Source organism: Aptenodytes patagonicus, chromosome 1, assembly GCF_965638725.1.
Source record: "Aptenodytes patagonicus chromosome 1, bAptPat1.pri.cur, whole genome shotgun sequence".
In the NCBI taxonomy this organism is placed as follows: Eukaryota; Metazoa; Chordata; class Aves; order Sphenisciformes; family Spheniscidae; genus Aptenodytes; species Aptenodytes patagonicus.
Genome location: NC_134949.1, coordinates 224,389,996 through 224,412,286, shown reverse-complemented (window position 1 = coordinate 224,412,286; position 22,291 = coordinate 224,389,996). Strand labels below are relative to the sequence as shown.

The window sequence follows — 22,291 nt, the reverse complement described above, 5'->3', positions numbered from 1 at the left end:
ATCTGGAACCACAACTTAATAAGCGATGAGTTCTTGGGCCAAGTGGCGCTCACGGGGGATCCCAGCGACCGGCAGTCAGTGCACACGCTGCACCTCCAGGACAAGGGGAACAGGAGATCAAACGATCTCTCTGGAACCATCGCTGTGAGGCTGCTCAGCAGTAACATCCTCACCAACGTCTAAGTACTCAAGGACTCTTCTTCTGGTGCCACAAATGTGTATATAAACACGCACACATACATACATATATATATATACACACACACTACCATCCAGAGCCTACCGACCATCTGCAAAGTGTATATGAACTATGCATGCATTCCACTCAAAGGAGCCAATCTTGTGTTTTCAATGTTAAAAAATGGTGCCTTTTTGGGGAACCGCAACGATCCTTCTGCTGGCGTCCTCTGCAGCCCCCATCGCCGCCATGTGCCCTGTGGGATCGCTGCGAGCACGCTGTGTGTCCTGACAGCCAGAGCACCGTGCCCTGACGCTGTTTGTTTACACGGGCCGGCACGCACGTGCCACCACGCACACGTGTGGCCACCGCGGTCCCACCAGCCGCTTCAATGCATCTTCGATGTGTCTGCTTGGTTTTAGAGTAGTGTGCGTGGAGTCGTCTCCTGTGAAACTGCCATTTAATCGCTTCTCTGTGGAGGCACCTCAGCAAAGGAGAAGTGGAAAAATAGATTGGGGCCTCTTGGATGTTTTCTGGGCATGGGTTTGCATGCTGCAACTGGAAGGAAAATGCACCAAGGCAGTCCCAAATCCCAAATCCACAGGGGCAACAAGACTAATGGCGCCATGGTTTTAGGGAGGAGCTGTCTCCTCCTGAGTCTCGTTCAACCCCATGCAACTCTGAAGGATACAAAGATGCCAACAACCGCGGTGGGAGAACTGTTCTCTGGGGTCAAGTTTTTGAATTGGTCTGGACTCAGCTCCTGCGTGTGCCTCTCGAACTGCCGTGGTGCCTGCTGTCTCCATGTCTTCATGCAGTCCCCATCCCAAGAGCTCACCCCGGTATCTGGGGCGGGTTGTCTGCTGGGGCCGTTCAGTGTTTAGATAAGAGATCAGTTCCTCTGAAGGCCAAAGCGTCAGGTCCGAGGGATGGGGAGCTTTGCTCAGTGGGCGCCATCTTTACTGCTGCTGCATCATTTCTCAGCGCCTCGCTTTCCCAAATACTTTTAAAAAAATAGTGGGATTTTAGCTTGTGCTAGAGAAGAGGAGCACTGCTCCCAGTGCAGCCTGAAAATGCTGGGAATATTTAATTCATACCAGTGTCCATCTCTCACCTTTAATTTCCAGTCTCCTGGCCTGGAGGATGAGTTGCACAGTGCTAGAGCCAGTCTCACAAGCACAACCCAAACGCGTCCTCGGGGCCGTGTCTAGGGCCATGCTCTGCTCCCGTTTGGCATGAAGACTGGGTTTATCTTCCTTATTCCACTGGGTGGCAGAATCCGGCTTCTTACAAACTGTCCCAGATAAGCCAAACAACAAACCCTTGTCTGGCCTTTCAGCAGCTGATCAGGGCAGGTTTCAAAGCATGTTTTTTTCCTCCCGTTGTTAGGTTGGGTTTTTTTATTCATGTGCCTTTAAAAATGGTGCGAGCTAAGGGATTTTTCTGTCAGATTTTCTAACAGGCAAATCTTTTGCAGTCACCTGCATGCAAGTGGAAATGAAAACATATGGTGTAATCTTATAATCCTGGTAAATTTTGGCCTGAGCAGAATCCTGTGCCTGCAAGGACAAGTGAACAGGAAAGCCTTCTTTTGCCATAGCAAGTAGGGTTTCTGTTTGTCCTTCTAAATGCCCATGTTTGTGCTGCAAGTCTGTATTTTTTTAAAAAGTCCCCAAAGAGCTGCTAAGTCTGTAACGTGATAAGATGTTCCCCAAAGCCGCATTCGTTGCCAGCTCGATTCTTGGGGCATCCAGAAGCATACGGTACAACTTCATCGATTTTTGTAGGCTGTTGTTCCCCTTTCCTCATCTTCGGAGTTTACCTCCTGTGGTTATGAATGGGGTTTTGACCAAATTGCTTATTTTCTTAGGTCTTGTTTTCCAGGACTTAGAGGCAAGCAGTGGCCCACAGGATGCTCTTTCCAGGTCCCAATTATTCCTGGCTTGTGCTGAGCACCCTCCAACTCCTGGTGCCATCACTGGGACCTGGGTTAGTTCAGCACCTTGCAGAATTGGCTCAAATGCTCCTAGTTTGGTAAAGTGACATTTTCACCCCGAGGTCAAAGCAAATCCTTGAATTTGGGCAGGCCGATTCAGAGATATTTTGATTTTATTCTGGTTTTGTTCATGGGACTCGTCACTGAAAATAGGTGGAAGCAGCATTGTGGGGCTGGAAGGCATGATTTAGGTCTTAGGAGAAGATCTCACAGGCTCATGTTCAGAGTGGTACGTGAGAGGGACTGTGATGTCCAAAGATACCTCACCTGGCAGGGAGAAGAGCTATTTAGCTAAGGGAGAACATCACAGGAACATCACAGGAGCTTTGCACCATCATCATCAGATGGGGGTAGCCAGCCTGCCTGCATTAGCCTTGTTTTCTCAGGAAATCAGGCTACTGATCGCTTCAGGAAATGAGAGCCATTTGGCCAAGAGTGCCCTGACGTGCCAAACCCCACCGTGATCCCCAAGGAACGGCGCTGAAGCTTGCCGAGGAGTAGCGGTGCCCTGGTACCCATAGGCAGCCTCCTTCCTTCCTACAGAGAATCAAGCCATAAAGAGAGGAAAGGCAGCTTTTTAACAGCTTCCTCATACTGTATCAGGACCAAAGTGTCTTAATGTCGGTAATATTTGTCCTGTTTTTCTGAAAACTTTTGAAAAGTTAGAGCAGAAGCCTTCTTCCCCCTACATTTCCAATGGAATAACAAAAATTACCTTTGTTGCTTTTTTTTTTTTGGTCTTCTCTTGTTTGTAGAGCAGATGGGGGAAGGCAGTTATTGAAATGCCATTCCTAATGTTGATGCCTTTTCTCTTTGAATGAAGTAAACAGATCTATTCAGGGTTGGTTTTTTTTGTCTGAGGGGAGGGCAGGTCTGATAAGCACTTTCCAGTCCCCTCCAGGTCGTGTAGGACACGTCTCTGATTTATTTTCCATTTCTTTTGTTAATCATTTCAATGGTTGCAAGTAGCCTGCCATTACACTCTGTGAAATTCTTTTCTTTTTGACGTCTGTGTGTTGAAACAGGCGATGACTTGTCTTCATCTCCAAAGGCACTGACGTGTCACGCTGCACAAGATCAGAGTGGTCCAAACAGAAAGACAACATTGTACAGCTGTAAACCTCCTATAAATAGTGTACATTTTATTCAGATTCCCTGCCTTTAAACTGCTGTGTTCTTCCGTAATGCTTTTGATGGGCACAAGGAGGCTCTGCAGAGCCTTCTTAATTTGCCTGATTCACTAAACCCCATTCCAGTTATTTTCCCTGCGGACTTTGAGACTGAGGCAAGGCAGTCTGCATGAAGGTTTTACGCAAGGTTACACTCACGTTCACTGTGAAAAGCCACGGAGGGGAAGGGTAACCTCCTCTGACTGTAAAACCTTTGCATCCTATGCCTCAGAGTCACCACCATGCAGGGAACTTGTTTTTTTAAGCCTCACCTGACTTGGAAAAAGCTCTGCAGATTGCTAAAAAAAAAATAATAAAAAAAAAATGATGGGCAAAGCAGCGGGAGGATGTGATTTTTGGATGCTTTTTCCCTCAAAGAATAAACCTGCAGACTGCATGTTGGGAACATTTGAAAAGCAAAAAGTCTGTCCCTGCCCGTGGGAGTCTCCAGTCTTGCTGCTGTAACACACCGCCCCAAAGTGCTGGCCGTAGGGTCTTGCTCCCATCTCACGTTCCAGCCCCCAGCTCCATCACCTGCCTGTGCTCGAGGTCTTTGTAGCATGGAGGAGCTGTGCCCTTCTGCAGCCCGTCCTCAAGAGCCTGGAGCAGGCATCTGGAAAAAGCCTTTTTACTGTGGGGCGGGGGCACCCGTCCAGACTGTCCTGCTCCTGAGATCATCCCCTGGGACAAAAAGGGTGTCACCAAACCCCAGAGAGAGAAAGGAGCATGCTGCTCCTCTGCCTCCATCACTGATACAGCTTGCGAGGACCATTCTTCAGGGAGGAGCCTCACAAACATCCTAATACTCTCCTGGAGGATGTCCTGAGCAGTAGACGTGGCTGAGCACCTATGGGGCTGTGATACTTGTTGCTGGATATAGAATCATAGACTCATAGAATAGTTTGGGTTGGAAGGGACCCCTAAAGGTCATCTGGTCCAAGCCCCCCTGCTGTGGGCAGGGACATCTTCAACTAGATCAGGTTGCTCAGAGCCCCGTCCAGCCTGACCTGGAATGTTTCCAGGGATGGGGCATCCACCACCTCTCTGGGCAACCTGGGCCAGTGCTTCACCACCCTCAGCATAAAAAACCTCTTCCTTCTGTCTAGTCTAAATCTACCCCCCTTTAGTTTAAAGCCGTTCCCCCTTGTCCTGTCACAACAGGCCCTGCTAAAGAGTTTGCCGTCATCTTTTTTATCAGCCCCCTTTAAGTACTGATGGGCTGCAATAAGGTCTCCCCAGAGCCTTCTCTTCTCCAGGCTGAACAACCCCGACTCTCTCAGCCTTTCTCCATAGCAGAGGTGTTCCAGCCCCCTGATCATTTTTGTGACCCTCCTCTGGACCCGCTCCAACAGGTCCGTGTCTTTCTTCTGCTGAGGGCTCCAGAGCTGGACGCAGTGCTCCAGGGGGGGTCTCAGCAGAGCAGAGCAGAGGGGCAGAATCCCCTCCCTCGACCTGCTGGCCACGCTGCTTTGGATGCAGCCCAGGAGACGACTGGCCTTCTGGGCTGCGAGCGCACATTGCCGGCTCATGTCCAACTTTTCATCCACCAGTGCCCCCAAGTCCTTCTCGGCAGGGCTGCTCTCCATCCCTGCATCCCCCAGCCTGTATTGATAAGATATAGCACAAGAGCGCTGGTGTAGACCAGGTGGCTTTATCGAGTCCTACTTTGTGCACATTCAAAAAAAGGTTTTTGCAAGCCTGGATAGGCCACAAATCATCCTGTAGGCATGGAGGTCATGCTTCCCCACCAGCATCCACATTTCAGTTTCGCTAGAACTGGGGCAGTGGGCTTGAAAGTGGCGGTTGCTTTGCAGCCCTGCCTGTCCCTGTGCTGGTGATGCACACCGACATGTGGGCTGGCAACATGGGCAGTGATGCTGGAATTGGTGTGAGACCCCGGCACATCAGTGTGGAGATGTGGGGAGCTTGTGCATGTTCGGAGACCAGCAGCAGGTAGTAGAGTGGTGCACAGATCCAGGCAGGGTCCAGCCCAGGCTCCCCAAGGGTCCTGCAGCATCTCCTCATCCCTCCACCACTGCCATCTGCCAGGGATTTCTGCTCATTAATGTTAAACTAACTAAACTGACACTTCAGAGTCTTCCTTTTGACCTGCAAGAGCATCTTGATGGAGGAATAGACATCCTACCATGGTTGCAAGATGACGCTGGAATATTCCTCCTTGGTGTTGGGTCCCCTACAGCCTGCAGCTTCCCACCCTAACGCCCGTATACATTCCCCCCCATATGGATATGAGCCTCCTGCTGCTCAAAAGGACCAGGGATTACTGGCAAGAAGGGCTACAGAGGTAGCAGGGCTTTCAGCAAGGGGATGCGTTCATTGCCTGTCCCTCAGAGCTGCTCAGGTGCTACCACATCTTTGGCCAATGTCCCAGGTATTAAATACCGAGGGATTAGCCCGTGACCCGCAGCCGTGACAGTCTGCTGAGCAGGAGTCATCCAAAGGCTCCTCGCGCTCTTCAGATCCCACCTCCAAACCCAGCGATGCAGGCAGAGGACCATGTCCGGCCCCGTAGCCCTGGCAGAGCCTCCCTCGCTGCACCCATGGGACATGCTGGACACAAGAAAGTGCTGCCTGAGGCTGGACCCTTTCCAGGTGCATTGGATGCGGTCCAGAGCGAAGCAAATCCCGGGCATAGCCAATATCTGCCCTCGCATCCACGCAAACACCACTGGCACGGTGAGTAGGGCTTGAGTGAAACCGGGCATGGCCCCAAGTGGTCATAAGTCATCTCTCCTGAGCTTAAAGTCAACTGAGTCTATTCATAGCTGGTTCCCACGAGAGGGCTGGGCAGCAGCGGGGAGTTTCGAAGGGCTGGGGAAGGGACAGGGTGGCTGCGCCGTGACTTGTCCCACATTTTGAGTAGAGTTCCTGGTGTGGCTTTGGAGGAAGGAGGCCGCCTCTTATTGCTCCTTACTTCTGCAGTAAAAAATTCAGCCATCCCAGTCCCCAGGAGGGGTTCAGGCCCCCTCATTCCAAAGCGGAGCTTAGAAACACCTTGTGTGATAACACTGCAAATAAAAAGGCGCTTTGCACCATTCACTAGCTAAAATGTCATGCTTTATACCGAAGTAAGAAACCTTGGTGATGTTTCATAGCACAATTAAAAGCCAACCCCACCTTTCTGAGCAGGAAGGAGAAAAGACACTGGCCCAGATTTGGGCAGGGAGTCACCAGGTCAGAGTTAAGCTTCTAGGCAAAACCTCAGCTCGAGGCTTGAGTTTCCTGGTCCTCAAGCGTTTCTCTCTCCCAGTTTCCACATTTACAAGCGGAGGCCGGTGCATTCATATCAGAATGCCTGTCAGCGCCTGGCCCATCCCACGGGACCTCAGTATGGTCCTTTGCACACCCCTGAGACCTCTTTGCATGGGGCAGAGGGATCCTCTCAGCCATCCCTTTGCCCAAGAAGCCATCAGGGCTCTGCTCAACGAGGACTTGAATCATAGAATCATAGAATCACAGAATGGTTTGGGTTGGAAGGGACCCCTAAAGGTCATCTAGTCCAACCCCCCTGCCGTGGGCAGGGACATCTTCAACTAGATCAGGTCACTCAGAGCCCCGTCCAGCCTGACCTGGAATGTTTCCAGGGATGGGGCATCCACCACCTCTCTGGGCAACCTGGGCCAGTGTCTCACCACCCTCAGTGTAAAACATTTCTTCCTTATATCTAGTCTAAATCCACCCCCCTTTAGTTTAAAGCCATTCCCCCTTGTCCTGTCGCAACAGGCCCTGCTAAAAGTCTGTCCCCATCTTTTTTATCAGCCCCCTTTAAGTACTGACAGGCTGCAGTAAGGTCTCCCCGGAGCCTTCTCTTCTCCAGGCTGAACAACCCCAACTCTCTCAGCCTTTCTTTGAAAATGCGGTTTAACCCGTAGCAGGGCTCTTCAGGGCTACCACGGTCTGGGGCAGACCCCAGGGATGCAGGAGGACGCATCTTTGGGGTGTGGGGATGCTTGGGGAGCGCGGTGCTTGCGGTGTCCCCGGGCTGGAGGTACCGCACACACACTCGCAGGCACACACACACACACCCCCCCCCAGACACACACCCCCCCACACACAGAGCTACACACACCAGGGGCTGGCTGTATCCCGGCTCCTCCCCCGCTAAGAGGCTCAGCGGCGGGCAGGGCAGGCGCTGCCCTCGCTCGGGGCCGGAGGCAGCGCGGCTCCGCGCCGGGCACCAGCGCCCCTTCCCCGGCTCCGGCCCCGGCCATGCCCCGCTAAGGTAAGGCGGAGGGGGGGCGGGGGGGGGGGGGGGGGGCAAGGCTGCACCCGGGAGGGACCAGGCTGAGGGCTGGGGATGCTCCCGATGGGGTGCCATGGGTGCAGTGGGGTGCGATAGGGGGTGCAATGGGGTGCGGCGGTTGGAGTGGGGCGGGGTGAGGTGCAATGGGGTGGGATGGACCGGGGGTACCCCCGCCGGGTCCGTATGGCAGGGAGCCTGCTCCAGCGCCCGGATCAAACCTGGGGAAGGGGCTGGGCTCGATGGGAGGGGGGGGGGGAGACGGCACCACCGCAGACCTGCCAGAAATGCCCAGCAGCTCCGAGCCAGCTCGGCTTCTGCAGCAGGGATTAGTGTCTCGGTAATTTCTAGCTGCTGCTTAATTTAGCTTGGGTCACCTAGCAGTGAGCTGGGGTGTGGGGTGTGGGTCATTTCCCTCCTGTGCTGCGGTATGCAGCCCCCCGCCCCTTTGCTCCACAGCCCTTTCATATTCCGGGATATGTCTGGAAGCGCTTAGGGATGGGGAGAGGCTGTTGGGGACGTGCCTGCTGCACGGACCCACTGGCAGTGGCACAGGACCCCAGGTGTCTCCCCAACCCCATCGGTCCTGGGACCACCTCACCCTCTCCCTGCTCTGATCCAGCTCCAAACGCACCACCCAGGCGCCTGAAGCACAACCTGGTCTCAGGCAGCTGGTGCTGCTCTTCAGAGAGCAGCAGGAGTTTCTCCTGGTTGCAGCGTAGCATGGCTTGTGTCCAGACTGTGTTTCGGTGACGTGTCCCCTGGGTCACACCAGTGCTGATAAGCAATGCCCAGGACCTTCCCGGGCTGTTTAAATGATTAGGACCATCCCTGGGCAGGGACTGAGAGCCAGCGTGGGACAGGCAATTCCCACAAGGGAGTTTGCATTTTGCTGCCTGGTTTGGGAGTACGATGTTATGTGCATGGGCTGTGCTGGATCAGCTGAGCACCGTACCAAAGACCACTCCCAGGCTTTCCTAGGATAGTTACAGTCATGATATCCTAACGAAGGTGGAACGGGCATCTCTTGGTGTCTCTGGGAAGACTGGGGTGTACGGTGGAGGACCTGTCTTGTAGGCAACATGGAGGGAGAGTTTGAAAGGCAACAGGCCAGTGGGTCTAAGATTGCCTGGTTGCCCCTGGCTGCTAAATCCTCTGTGCAGAAGGAGCTGGCAGGAGCTGGAGGTGGTCTTCCCACAGCCCCAGGCTGTTGTGTTGGTGTGAGAGTGTTCCTCTCCATAGTCCGGGCAAAAGGATGTCCAAGAATCAACCCCATGGGGTTAACCTGTGCTTTGCATCAAGACGTCGAGGACATGGCTTGTGTTGCAAGCTGACTCCTCTCCACTCCTTCTCCACTGTATGATGCTACGGGTCTTATCTCTCTTCCCATGAGGTGAGGGACCGCAAGGTCCCAGCAGTGGTGGTGTGAAGGCATGGGATGGTTTTGCAGCTTTAGACTGAGCTTTGCCAAAGCTTCAGACAAAACCTGCATCCCTGTAAGACCCTGTGCAAGGCTGTCCCCTACCCTGTGTCTAGACTATCCCAGGGACAGCAGAAGAGGGACAAACGAGGGCGAAAACCAGGACAGCACTTCCCTCCTGTTGGTTGACGGTCAAAATTGTTTTCACCCGTGGCTTTGCAATCTCTGAGCTCTGCCAATTTCCAAATACATTTGTCTAAATCGTGTTTCATGTTTAAGTCGTGGTGATGGGCTGGCGACAAACTGTCTTTCTTTTCTGCCTGACCTCGTTGAAAGCTTTGTGCTTCTGTAAAACCAACATGTAAGGCCAAAGTCTCTTCTTGGGCTTTTTGGAGTGAGACTGGAGTAACTTCATGAAATTACAGTATCTCCCCACTGACACCAACATTTATGAGATCTGTGTCCAGCCCAGGGATGAACCTCTTTTCCAAGGCAATATTTCTAACTCATTTCCCCTTCCTCAGAGCAGTCGATTCATCTCGCTCACTATTAAGTTTCCACGGACCAGGGGCTGCTGTACAGTGTTTCTCTCTTATGCTTGCTAACTTGTGACTTCGCAATCCTTGGGTTGCCATGGAAAGGATTATGCTGTGATTAATGAAGGCATTGTCAGCTCGTAGTTTTTTTCAAAGCCTTTCCTGGAGCTGCAGAGAACAGCTTCCAAGCCTGGCAGAAAGGGGCTGACAGGAGAGGAGGCTTCAGGCACTCTCAGTCCTGGGCGCATTTTTGGTTGTCCGCACCGACACCACGCTGTCAGGTAGCAGCTGCTGCCTCCACTCGCTGCCACATCAGCTCTGCCGGTCCCTTTTGAGGGTGAGAGGGGAAATGGGGACTTTTATTGTTCCCTTGGGGCAGAGTCAGAGTTTTCTTGGTCCCGAAGTGGAGTGGGACAAGTGTCATTGCACCAAGGGGCTGACAGGATGTGGAGACAGCGTGTAAGGGAGTTTTGCACCGTGAAACGCTCCTCTCTGCTAAGCAACGTGCAAGGAGAACCTGATATGGGATGAGCCGGTGTGTTTGTGACTGTCTGGTCCCCCAGCCAAGCTGCTACGTAGAGCCAGAAAGCTTCTCAGGACAGGACTGCCCCAGCAGTGTCCTTGCTTAGGTTGTCCATCCATCCCCAGGCAGCACCCCCAAACCCCACTGCGCCTGGAGCTGTGCACAGAGCCCCTGCTCTGAAAAGCTATTGCGGTCAGGATACTGGGAGAGAGCAGAGTGCAGTTGTTCCCACTTGACAAGGGGAGTGCAATGTGTGGAAATCCAATGAAAAACAGGCATTTGAAGTAGATTGAGTGCCAAATAAGTATACAAAGGTTCGAAATCCAAAGCAAAAAATCTCTGGGGACCCTTTCATTTCTTGGCACCGTTGGCTGAGTCTTCCCCAGACCTGCTCAGCCTGAGCAGCTAGGTACCAACTGCCACCTCAGCCCGGCTGGGATCCAAAAACTGAGTGCTCGATCCCATTGGAGTCTCAGAGCAATTGCAGAAAAGCATTGAGCTCTTCTCGGACCTCAGTCCTAGCAAGTTCCTTTCACAGCATGTTGGTTCAGCTGCTGCCATCCCCTTTCCTGCATTTAACCTTGTGTAATAACCCAGTGTTTGCCTGGGGTGCAGATGACCTGAATACAGTTTCCACATGCATGAAAGGAGTTAAAACTTAACGCTTTAGCTTGATTATAGACTTACAGGCTGCCTTGGGTGGAGGTTTCCACTGTTGTTGTTGCTGCACAGGCAGCCTGGCCTCCAACTTTAAGATGTGGAGGAAGGAAGACTTGCAAGAGGACATGCCCGAGGTTATGCTGAGTGTTGGGAGAACTGAGCCTCTGTGAATCCTGGTCTTGTCATAGAATCGTAGAATCATAGAATCATTGAGGTTGGAAAAGACCTCTAAGATCATCGAGTCCAACCATCGACCCAACACCACCATGCCCACTAAACCATGTCCCTCAGTGCCTCATCTACACATCTTTTAAATACCTCCAGGGATAGGGACTCCACCACTTCCCTGGGCAGCCTGGTTCAATGTTTAACCACTCTTTCAGTAAAGACATTTTTCCTCATGTCCTCTCTTCCCGTCTGACACTGGGTTGTATGGTGGGAGCTGTGCTGGGAGGGGCTTCACCCCAGGAGACAAAGCCCCTCACTGCAGCAGTTCCTGACTTTGGAAATGGCAAGATGAATCTGGGACTATCACAGAGTTGGAGAGAGGATGGGCACAATGCGGGAGCGCTGATCTGCTCGAGGGTAGGAAGGCTCTGCAGAGGGACCTGGACAGGCTGGATCCATGGGCCGAGGCCAACTGTATGAGGTTCAACAAGGCCAAGTGCCGGGTCCTGCACTTCGGCCACAACAACCCCATGCAGCGCTACAGGCTTGGGGAAGAGGGGCTGGAAAGCTGCCTGGCGGAAAAGGACCTGGGGGTGTTGGTCGACAGCCGGCTGAACATGAGCCAGCAGTGTGCCCAGGCGGCCAAGAAGGCCAATGGCATCCTGGCCTGGATCAGAAATGGTGTGGCCAGCAGGAGTAGGGAAGTGATCGTGCCCCTGTACTCGGCCCTGGTGAGGCCGCACCTCAAATACTGTGTTCAGTTTTGGGCCCCTCACTCCAAGAAGGACGTCGAGGTGCTGGAGCGTGTCCAGAGAAGGGCAACGAGGCTGGTGAGGGGTCTGGAGAACAAGTCTTATGAGGAGCGGCTGAGGGAACTGGGGTTGTTTAGCCTGGAGAAAAGGAGGCTGAGGGGAGACCTCATTGCTCTCTACAACTCCCTGAAAGGAGGTTGTAGCGAGGTGGGGTCGGTCTCTTCTCCCAAGTAACCAGCGATAGGACGAGAGGAAATGGCCTCAAGTTGTGCCAGGGGAGGTTTAGATTGGACACGAGGAAAAATGTCTTTACTGAAAGAGTGGTTAAACCTTGGACCAGGCTGCCCAGGGAAGTGGTTGAGTCCCCATCCCTGGAGGTATTTAAAAGACGTGTAGATGAGGCGCTTAGGGACATGGTTTAGTGGGCCTGGTGGTGTTGGGTTGACGGTTGGACTTGATGATCTTAGAGGTCTTTTCCAACCTCAATGATTCTATGATTCTATGATTCTAATGCGAGGGTTGGCAAAGGAGGAAAAATAGAAAATGGCAGGTATCTACAGTGCCTGGATGAAGGCAGCTGTCAATGGCACCATGTAAATTTAAAGGCTTTTAGGAGTATTATGGTTTAGTCTCGTAGTGCTTGCAGGTTGCATCTGTGAAGTATCTTCCACCTGAGAGGGCTTTGCAAATGCTGAGCAGGACTCAACTGCCCAACGCACAGGGGCACAGGGAAAAGGTGCTCTGAGCCCTACATGGGCTGTGCTAGACCTGGGACCAGAACCCATCCCTTGGGACCAAGCCCTTGTGTGTTCCCCAGGGTAGCTGTCATTGTCCAGAGAGCGCATTTCACTCCTTTGTTGACTTATCTCATTTCAAGTAATCCAAAACAAAAAAAGGCAAAACAGATGTCAGGAGAGGAACGAAGGGTGAAACAGGATTGCACCTCTGTGAGTCCCTGGTGTGCCTGCAACTGGAATACTGTGTGCCATTCTGGTCCTTCCATCCGAAAAACAGTGTAGGTCAGCTGGAGAGGATTTGGAGAAAGGAAGGGTGGTTAGAGGTCTGGAACAGCTTCCACATGAGGAAGCATTGTTTAGACAAAGACTTCAGGCTGGAAAAGAGATGGGAAGGAAGATACGTTGTAGATCCTGGAAGATCATGCTTGCGTGGTGAAGGCAAAAGGAGGATTTTCCTTAATTTTCCTTTGCAACATGAAAATTAAGGAGCACCAAATAAAGCTAATAGAGACCAGGTTCAAAGCAAAAAAGAGTTCACACAACCTGGCATCTGTGTTACTCCTTACTGCAGGACCCTGTGGATCCTAAAAGTATTGATGGGTTAAAAAAGCACTCGGACAAATTCATCAATGAAAAGCCTCCCAAAAGCTATAAAATATAAGTTAAAGACAAAAGGCACCCTTCTTTGGCTCTAGAAGCTCTTGAGCTGCAATTTATTGGAGTCTGGGGGTATATTAGAGAGTAGTGCCACTAAATCTTCACCCTGCTTTTATACTGCTCCCTAGGCATCCTCTGTTGTCCACTGTCAGAGAAATACAGTAGATGGGGAGCCCACAAGCTGGATCCAGTGTGGGCTTTTTTACGTAGAGCTCATGAGCTCGTGCTTCCACTCACCAAGAGTTGTTCATGCCCTGAGATCCTCCTTGAAACAATTCTTCTGAGATATTTGCCTCGCTTGCACTTCTTAGTTGTCTTGGAGAAGATAAGGTGTCAGCCTCATCACTTTAGTAGCAGTGCCATGTATCGTGTGGGTCGAGGAAAATAAAGCCTGTTCTTTTCCTTTTTCATTGAAAATACTTGCATGCCGGCAAATGCAGAGAGAAGCTTAATGGGATTTTTTGCAGGTTCTATATCAGATCTCTTGCAGGCCATTAATTCCCACAAAGATGGTGATCAGCTAGATCGCTGCTAGAAAGGCCAGGGTTTGCGGGCGGTTTCCTGTGAATCCCAGAGCTGACCCGTGCTGTTGTTAGGCTGAGGTTTGCTTTGCAAGTCTACAAGCTGGTTTTCCATGCCCAGTGCGTGTTGGTGTGGGGGAGTTTGAGTTCATGCCGATGAGAGAGGCTGGGAGAAGAAAATGCTTTGCCTCCCCCGTGGCACTGAGTTCCCAGTCTGGGCAAAGGTCCCACTGAGCTCATGAGGGACCCAAGAGCTTCACCATAACAGTGTGGCCGAGAGGGAAGGAGGGGAGCACCCACAAACCATAACACCTCCCATCATCAGAGAGAGGGTCCCCTCGCCCGGCTGAGGCTGTCAGGAGGATGTGCAGAGGACAGAGGGGTACAGTAAGTGCATGTTGTTGTGAGCTGGAAGGAGCCCTGCAAGCCTAACTAGAGTGCATCAAACCTCTGCCTCCTACGTCCGAGCCTTTGGGTGTTTTCCAGCGTCAGTGGTGGTTGCCATTACATTGTGTTGCCCTGGCTATTTCTGTCCTGCTTCCTCTCATCCCTCAGCTTTGCTGGATCAGCGCCATCAAGGCCAGCAGATTTACCCTGGGCTGAGATGAACTCCAGAAGCCACACACACACACACGCACGCTGGGTTTGTCTCTGCTACAGCCTGCAGAAGGTTTCTATCTGGAGCAATAAAGGGAGTGGTTATTTCATCTGTAACCTCCGTGCAAGAGCATTCCTCAAGCCCGTTAAGAAGTTGCACGCTGTCAGAGTGAACAAGACGATCCCCGTTTGCTCTTCAGTTCCTCTGCTCAGCTTCTTGGCTGCCTTTAATCCCTGTGGAACGACAGAGCCAGGATAACCCGGACTTCTGTGGTCTGTCTTTGGAAGTAAAGCCTAGGAAAAGGTCAGGCATAGCTGGCTTTATGCATGTTTTTTTGTATGCTGGAGAGCTGCAAGAGCCCAGAGTGGTCTTTGGCACAGACATGAGAAAACGTTGTATTGCTGGAATTACTGAAAGTCCCCATGAGCTGTCAGTGCTGTTACCGATACACCTCCCAAACATGCCCCCATGCCAGGCTGGTGGTGCTACAGCATCCTTGCTCCAAAAAAAGGATGGACAAACGTCTCCAACAGTCTTTTAGATTTCCTTTCATTTCTGCAGGCTTTCACAGCTACCAACTATCTCAGAGCACGTGGGGTGCCGAGACACAGCCCGCCCAGGGATCAGGATCCATAGCAGGAACTGTTAGACCTTTTGTGTAATTCAGTAAAGCGGTACACGGAGACTTATAAACAATTAATGAGCAGGTCAGCCCAATCTGCTGTCACGCCAGGGAGGACTCTCAGAGCAGGTATACTGCAAGGACACCGTCCCTCCCACTTAAGAAGTTGCTCCTCTCCAGCACAATACGGGGGAATCTTTGCCTGCTGATGCCACCAGTGCTTGTGGGTGATGGAACAGGTCCTTGTCCCACGGGGAGGAGAGTTTCTGAGAGTGCAGCTGTGTTACTCCAGCAAGGCACTGAGACGCTGCTTTCTCCACTGCTAAATGTCATGCCTGCACCCAAAACATCAGGGAGAAGGCAAGAGAGCACCCAGTGATCTTGGCCAAATCGCTGTGAGAGCCATGTCAGCTTGGGTTATCATGATTGGGCAATTCAGGACTGCTGTTCATTCAGGTTAATTGTACCAGTACAGATTAGGGTGGTGGGTAACAGAGGGTGAAAGCTGTTTGGGCAACCTTATTGCTCTTAGAAATAACCCTCTGGATCTCCCCCAGTGCCCTGTTACACCCGTTTTTTGCGCACAGCAGGCTACTGTTCGGAGTAGCAAACCAGGTCCTGTCATCCCAGTGCTGAGCTCAGCAGTCAGGGAAGATATTAAATAAAAAGGGCTGGAACAAAAGTCAAGCTTTTCAGGTGCAGCTGTGATGTTGAACTCAGCCCAGGGCGTGAGACTTGTCTCCAGCAAACACCCATTTCTTATGTGCAGCTGAGAGCAAATCACAAATAGCAACAGCCACCCCTTTCCTTGGAGGAATATCTCAAAATACTGCAAACAAGGGTGGGAACGGAGCGGTTTGTTAAAACTGGAATAAATTAAGTACCTGATTAAAGCTGACTTACTCATCTAGTCTGATTTCCATAGGAAACAAGGCTTGTGTGGTCACACTGCCTGTCTTTTTAGATGTGTCACCTAATCACGGTAGGTTGTTGATCAAGTTCACTCCAAATTTGACACAGCTGTAGCAAGGAAATTAAGTTCCTAGGCACTTCATAAAAATACGCAGGCAGGCGTGGGGAAAAAACTAGCACCCTGCAGCATGATGCCAGCTCCTGTCGGACACCAGAGAGCCCAGGTAGGGTGAGAAAGCTGTCCTGGATGCCCTACCTGCAGGAAAGACTTCCTGGGAGGACTATGCCCTATTGACTGTCAAGAAATCTTATTGTTTGGAGTTTCATTGGAACAGGCTGCCCAGGGAAGTGGTGGAGTCCCCATCCCTGGAGGTATTTAAAAGACGAGTAGATGAGGCGCTTAGGGACATGGTTTAGTGGGCATGGTGGTGTTGGGTCGATGGTTGGACTCGATGATCTTAGAGGTCTTTTCCAACCTCAATGATTCTATGATTCTATGATTGATGGTTGTAAATGAGGCTTTTGTTAGCTCTGCTGCTCACAGAGGGACTTCTATCATTTCTGGCTCTGCTCTTCACCAGGTGGGAACTTGGCATGGAGCAAAGTCACTTCACCTCCCGGAGCCTCCAGTTCTTTTGCCCATCCGGGCTGCTTGGGGATGCACTGACTTTTACTTTATGCCTGTGCGACACCTAACATATCATAGAATCATAGAATGATTTGGGTTGGAAGGGACCTTAAAGATCATCTAGTTCCAACCCCCTGCCATGGGCAGGGATACCTTCACTAGATCAGGTTGGTCAGAGCCCCGTCCAACCTGACCTTGAATGTTTCCAGGGATGGGGCATCCACAGCTTCTCTGTGGCAACCTGTGCCAGTGTCTCACCACCTTCACTGTAAAGAATTTCTTCCTAGTATCTAATCTAAATCTACCCTCTCATATGCCCTTTAGTCTTACTCTGCTTTGGCAAAGGCCTATAAGCATGACTTCAGCTCAGCCAGATGATGCCCTTGAGAGCACGGAGCATCCCATGTGCTGAAGCACACCTAGCGACTCGGTAACGCCACCAAAACATGAAGAGCAGCAGATGGAGCAACAAACAGCCCCCGTGACTCAGTTTCCCCAGCTGCAAAATTAGTATAACATTTTGCATGTGCAGCCAATGAGTCAGGGAGAGTCTGTCCCCCTTTTGCCCAGGCTATTACAGGGCTGATGTCTCCCAGCACTGCCTCATGCTGCCCTGAGGGATGCGATGGTGATTGCACCAAAGGCACCCTGGAAGGGCAGAGCAGAGTCTCTACTTACTTTGTATAGTCCCTGTTCAAGTTCAAAACACCCTCTGGAGTCATCAGGAGTCTCAGCAGCATAAAACAGGGCTGGTATCTTCTGATTTGAACCCACTTAATCCTACTAGTCCCTGCATTTGGAGACTGACCCCAGCGTCTCTGAAGGGCCGTCCTGAATTTCTCCAGGACCACGAGAGATAAGAGGATAGTGTCGGGGCAGGCGGAGGGAGGATTTCACCGAAAATCCCAGCAAAGGGGTTCCTGCTGAGTAAAAAACCTCACAGGCTTATAACAGCTTGCAGGAGTCCTGCTCCAGCCGGCACTAATAGCACTGAAAGGAGAGAGGCCGCACAGCCAAGGCCAGATCATTAGGGACCAGCAAGAGTAGAGGGTGAGACAGCCGCTTATTAGGACAATTTAAGGACAGAGAAGAACAGGGGAGCTGCCTTTATTAAAGGCATTTTGATCTGCAGTCATAGGCACGGACTTCGGTGTCTGCAAGAGGCACATCGCACCTTCCTGGTTCTCCTGCGTGGACTTGGGGAAAGTCACGTCCTCCCTCCGTGCCTCAGTTTCCCTCTGTGTGAAATGAGGATAGCATCATCCCCTCCTCCATAAATAGGCTGGGATTTGTGAGGGAATAACATAGCATAATAGCTTGCTGGAGTGATTACTAAAACAGTGGCTGCAGTAAAGACTCTCTTTAACGAACCTTTCTATAGCAAAAAAGGCAGCAGTGAGTTAGTAATTAAGTTATTGGACTGAGATTAGTCTGGCATTTGGATCTTACCTCTGCCATACATTGTCTGGGCGGTGGCAGATCATCTAGAGACTGTTTTAAGAGGGAACACTTCATGGGACTTACTTAGAAAGAGCCCAAGTACCTAAATCCCTCTGAAACCACTTCAGGAACAAGCTCCAGTGTACCACGGGACAAATCACCTGACACCCCATAAATTTCATTTTGAGGCCCTGGTCCCAGCCAGCAATGGGCGCAGTGCTCCTTCTCCTGCCCTCTGTCTTGGAGCAAGGCCTGTGGTCTTGTAGATTCATGAGATAGAAAACTTGGAGGGCCAAGGAGATGATCCAGTCCAAGCCATCTCCTTCATAACATGGCCCAGTTATTCCTAACTGGAGCCGGTAATATAGGATTGGCCAGAGTATATATCTAGGGGATATTTATATATCATTCTATATAGGGTATATATACATGTATACACACCTTCCCTTGGATCTTCATGGTGGTGTTCTCCGATTATAGACGCAGTCTTTGTAGCCTCCTGAGGATTAAACCTGCATCTGAGCTAAGGACTAATGGCTGTGGTTCAACTGCAGGGCTGGCAGAGCCCGGATGGCTGAGAAGGTTGCTGCCTCCTGAACCTGGCCCAAAACAGGACATGCCACACATGAATCTCCTCCCAAATTCATGCATTCATTGTAAGACACATCAGCCTGAACTCAACCACCACATCTGTGTGTATATTTGCTCTGTCAATGGCAGGGGTTGAGCAGCCCATGAAGGAGCAGGTCCATGGTGACACCACTGACACTTGTTGGTCTGCTCAGCTCAGGCTAGTTGGGGTTCCCTGAGCATGGGCGGGCAGGATCTGAGCTCTGATCTTGGCACAGTGGTGTGTGGACGTCCTGGTATGCTCAGGTCCAGCAAGGGGACTTCCAGTACAGCCCAGCACTGTGCAGGACAGCCCTGCTCCAAGGAGGAGAGTCTTGAGAGCATGTTCATGTGCTAAATCACCCTCAATTTCAAATATAGACTTCATTTATAATTTGTTCTTGTCATGTGCCAGGCCCCAAGTGTAGACCCTAGCAAGACTGGGAGTTCATCTGTGGATAAAGAAGAGACGAAAACAGATTGCAAACACTGTTTGGCCAACCTGCAAGTGCAGCATTTTGCCTAGATCAGCTCAGCCTGCTAGGTCTGGATTATGCTGAAATTACACCTGACCACTTTGCAAAAGGATACTTTATTTGATTAATTATTGTGGCTGTTGAAAAATACTCAGTCGCTGATAGAGGCTGGTGCACAAAGGGAAATTGCCCTCCTTGGGAGGCTGGGCCGAGCACCCTGCAGCGAGCTGGGATCGGATGCCACCATGGTCCATTGTTCTGCTCTGGCTACGTGAAAGCACAGGGAGGGAGAAAAGGTCAGGTCTTTTGTTCAGCTCCTCTACCTGCTGGGCTTTTTGGAGGGATTGAATGCAGGGCAAATCTATTGAACTTCCTGCTGGACACTTAAAAAATTGATGTCCGTTTCCCGACTACTCTCAGATGAACAGAGGCTACGTATCGATTCTCTGACTTTCCAGAGGAGGGAGTTTTCTGTGGTTTCTTGCTGTAATGTAGCCTTTTTGGCTGGGACTCATTGAGATGAGGTGTCTCTCTTGGTGGCACTGCTACCAAGACCCTTCAAATGGTGGTTTGAGGGCCAAACCCACAGAGTCAGCTGAGTGGTCTTTTGACATATTCCCACCCGCTCAGGGAGCACAGGGATGGGAGAGAGGAGGGGACATCCAAATGAAACCAGTCATCTCAGGCTTCCTTGGTACTCAATGGGGCGAAATAATGCTGATTTCTCCAACAGACTGAGTGAATCAGTTCTTGGAAGAACCTGTTTGCCCCCGTAGTCATGGAGGTGATCTCAGTTGACTTGATCAAATGCTGCGTCTGCATCTGAACAGCTCAGTCCCGGTTTGGGTGTCAGATGGGACTTAGAGCACAAAAAAAGATTGAGAACCACAAAGTCACCTAAATGACAACGCTATCACGGATGAGAGGACAATGTGTGCCGATTTGGTGAAGAAAGCCACACAGAGATGTGTAATAATGAACTCCCATTCTAGGATTTGCATGCTTCTGTCTTTCTCCATGGTCCCCAGGCTCATGTGGATAAACACCGGTGACACTGATACTAGCTCCCAGCTCTCTTCTGATCTGTGCACGTGGCCAGGAGGAGACAAGGAAATGCTCAGGCATTGCTTTGCACCATTCCTAGGTAGTAAGTGCATCACACAGTGGGCTCTTGGCTTTGTGGAAGCTTTAGCTTGTGTCTTGAGCTCTGTTTAAAGTCACATCCTGATGTCTGCAGTGTTTTGGGGTTAGTTTTGTTTCCTTCAATAGTGGGACATGTCCTATGAAGACATGGTGTCAACTCAGAGTGTTGCACTCTTGCACCCTCGGTATAGCTAAACACACATGCGGTGTCAGCCTCACTGGGGAACTGTCTATCTTGTCCTAATCCGAAATATGAAGGAGTTTGGGTAACTCTGTTAGGAGATTGGTACTGGCATGCAGAGGACTAAACAAGCTCTGAGATCCTGCAGCTGGAGTTGAGTCTCCACGGTCCTTTCACTCACCGATGCGGTGCTTTGCAAAGGTGAACAGGATGGCACGGCCTGGAGCTGTCGTTGCGGGCTATGATTAATGCCTGCGGCTCCTGGCGGAGGAAGGCACAGGGGATCACATTCCTTTCACTTGCTATCTTTTAAAACCCTGCACACACCCAGTCTCCGGAGAGATCACTACCTCAGCATTTCGTGGCGCCCCGATTCTCAGCTTGTGGAAATCAGCACGGTTGCACTGAAGTCAGTTGTATCTCAATCGTTTCATACTGCTGGGGGTCTGGGCAGTGAGTTGTTTTACCTGGGTCAAAAGAAACAGCACAGTTTACATTTTTAGCTGATCCATAGTCAACCTGATCAATGAGGAGAGCTCAGGGCATGGATTAAGTGCTCAATTTTCAGGGAGAAGCCAAATTTTTCAGAAGCTTTCAGTTCTACCTGAGGTCTGTTGAAAATCAGGCCCTGATTTTGGGTACTGAAGTCTTTGGCTGGAAACTCTACCTACTGCACAACCCCTGACACCTCTCTGTCACTCACGTTGAGCAGATTACACCCTATTTATGGGTGGTTTCAGTTACGAGCATCATTTCCCTGGGTTTCAGTTGCACTTGCAGAATGACAGACTGCAGTGTGCATTAGCACTGCACTTTCTTCCCTGAGCTACTTGCATGAAAAAAACCCTGATGTACAGAAATGCAAAGTATCCGTGTACCTAATGCATCAAGACTGCTCCCACCCTGGGCTGTTTTATTACAGTAAGCCACCCTGGCGCCTGCAGCCTTTTCTCCTTATAGTTATTATTTGGCTAATTGATTAGCAGGTTGGCTGTGTTCTTCTGTGTAGGAAAGGTTGGTTTTACTTCAAGTAGCTGGAAGTTTCTGGGTTTGGAGATCCCAGATGTGCAGGATGATGGGAACATCCCTTTTTGTTAAAAAAAAAAAACAAAACCCAACAAACTACCAGGTCTTCCCCAGGAACAGCATCCGCCCACCAGAAGGAGAAGCCTGACGGGAGTACCCTCAAATCTAATTAGTACCTAATCCTGTGGCTTTTATCACCGTAAGGCTGAACGCTACAGGAATAGCTAGAGAAAAATCTTCACGTTCCCGAAACCAGCCCTTGCAGGCTGTTGTTTAATCACACGGAGTTGCATCCATAACTAGACACCGAGGAGCCTTTCTGAGGGTCTGGGGCTTCATGATGGATCTTTACAGCCACTATCACCTATACCTTTATGTGTCAGCTTGCAGCTCCACTTGAATCTCTCTTTTTCCCTCAGTGGTCCAGGCAGCTGGACCCGCAGCTGACGGGGGGATAATTCTTTACACCAAAATGCACCTCTTCTTCAAAGCAGCTATTCCTCTGTCTCCTGATAGCAGCATTCACTAGAAATCTGATGGCCACTCAAGGTCTGATCCAAAGGCTGTAGGAAAGGCTTTTCTTGACTTTCAGTGAACTTGGATGAGAGTTTTTTCCAGGAAAACATGCTCTGTGCTGATTACCTCCCAGGGCACGCAGAGCCTGCAGGCAGGCTGTGTCACGGATGCACCGGTCACATAAGAAATGGTAATTCTAATGTTTTCTGCAGCTTATTGCTGTTGTGACCTGCCTTGCTGAGGTGACAGCTTCCTTGCATTCCTCACGTCACCTGTCAGCACAACCTCAAGCTGATCCGTCCGTGCGGAGGCGGCAATTAAGACATAAACAAGGGAACTTTCTCAGCACGGTGGCAGGCAGCGTGCTGGCCAGGTGGTGCTCGCCGTGTCCCCACATCTCCATCAAGAGAGTCTCATACTTGTAAAAACTCAGGGAGTGCCGTCCTGTGTGTGGAAAAATCAGCAAATACTCTGGGTGAATTCCTGTTGCCATTGCATTCAGGGCGATACTGTTGCTTTTAATGGCAATGCATCTTTTCCCCACATTAAAAGAGATGATGGG

At 50.8% G+C, this 22,291-nt stretch overlaps 2 protein-coding genes across 3 annotated transcripts in view; both read left to right on the top strand.

Moving 5' to 3' along the window:
* Window positions 1-3,742, top strand: part of CAPN5 (calpain 5) — a 62,550-nt gene extending 58,808 nt beyond the window's left edge. The window contains exon 13 of the mRNA XM_076328472.1: window positions 1-3,742. Coding sequence (XP_076184587.1) covers window positions 1-183 — 183 coding nt within the window. The 3' untranslated portion in view covers window positions 184-3,742.
* A 3,779-nt stretch (window positions 3,743-7,521) lies between these two features.
* The window catches only part of MYO7A (myosin VIIA), a 108,636-nt gene continuing 93,866 nt past the window's right edge, over window positions 7,522-22,291 (top strand). For both annotated transcript variants that reach the window (XM_076328470.1, XM_076328471.1), the window contains exon 1: window positions 7,522-7,586. The gene's annotated coding sequence lies outside the window, so the exon portion shown is untranslated. The remainder of the gene's footprint in view (window positions 7,587-22,291) is intronic.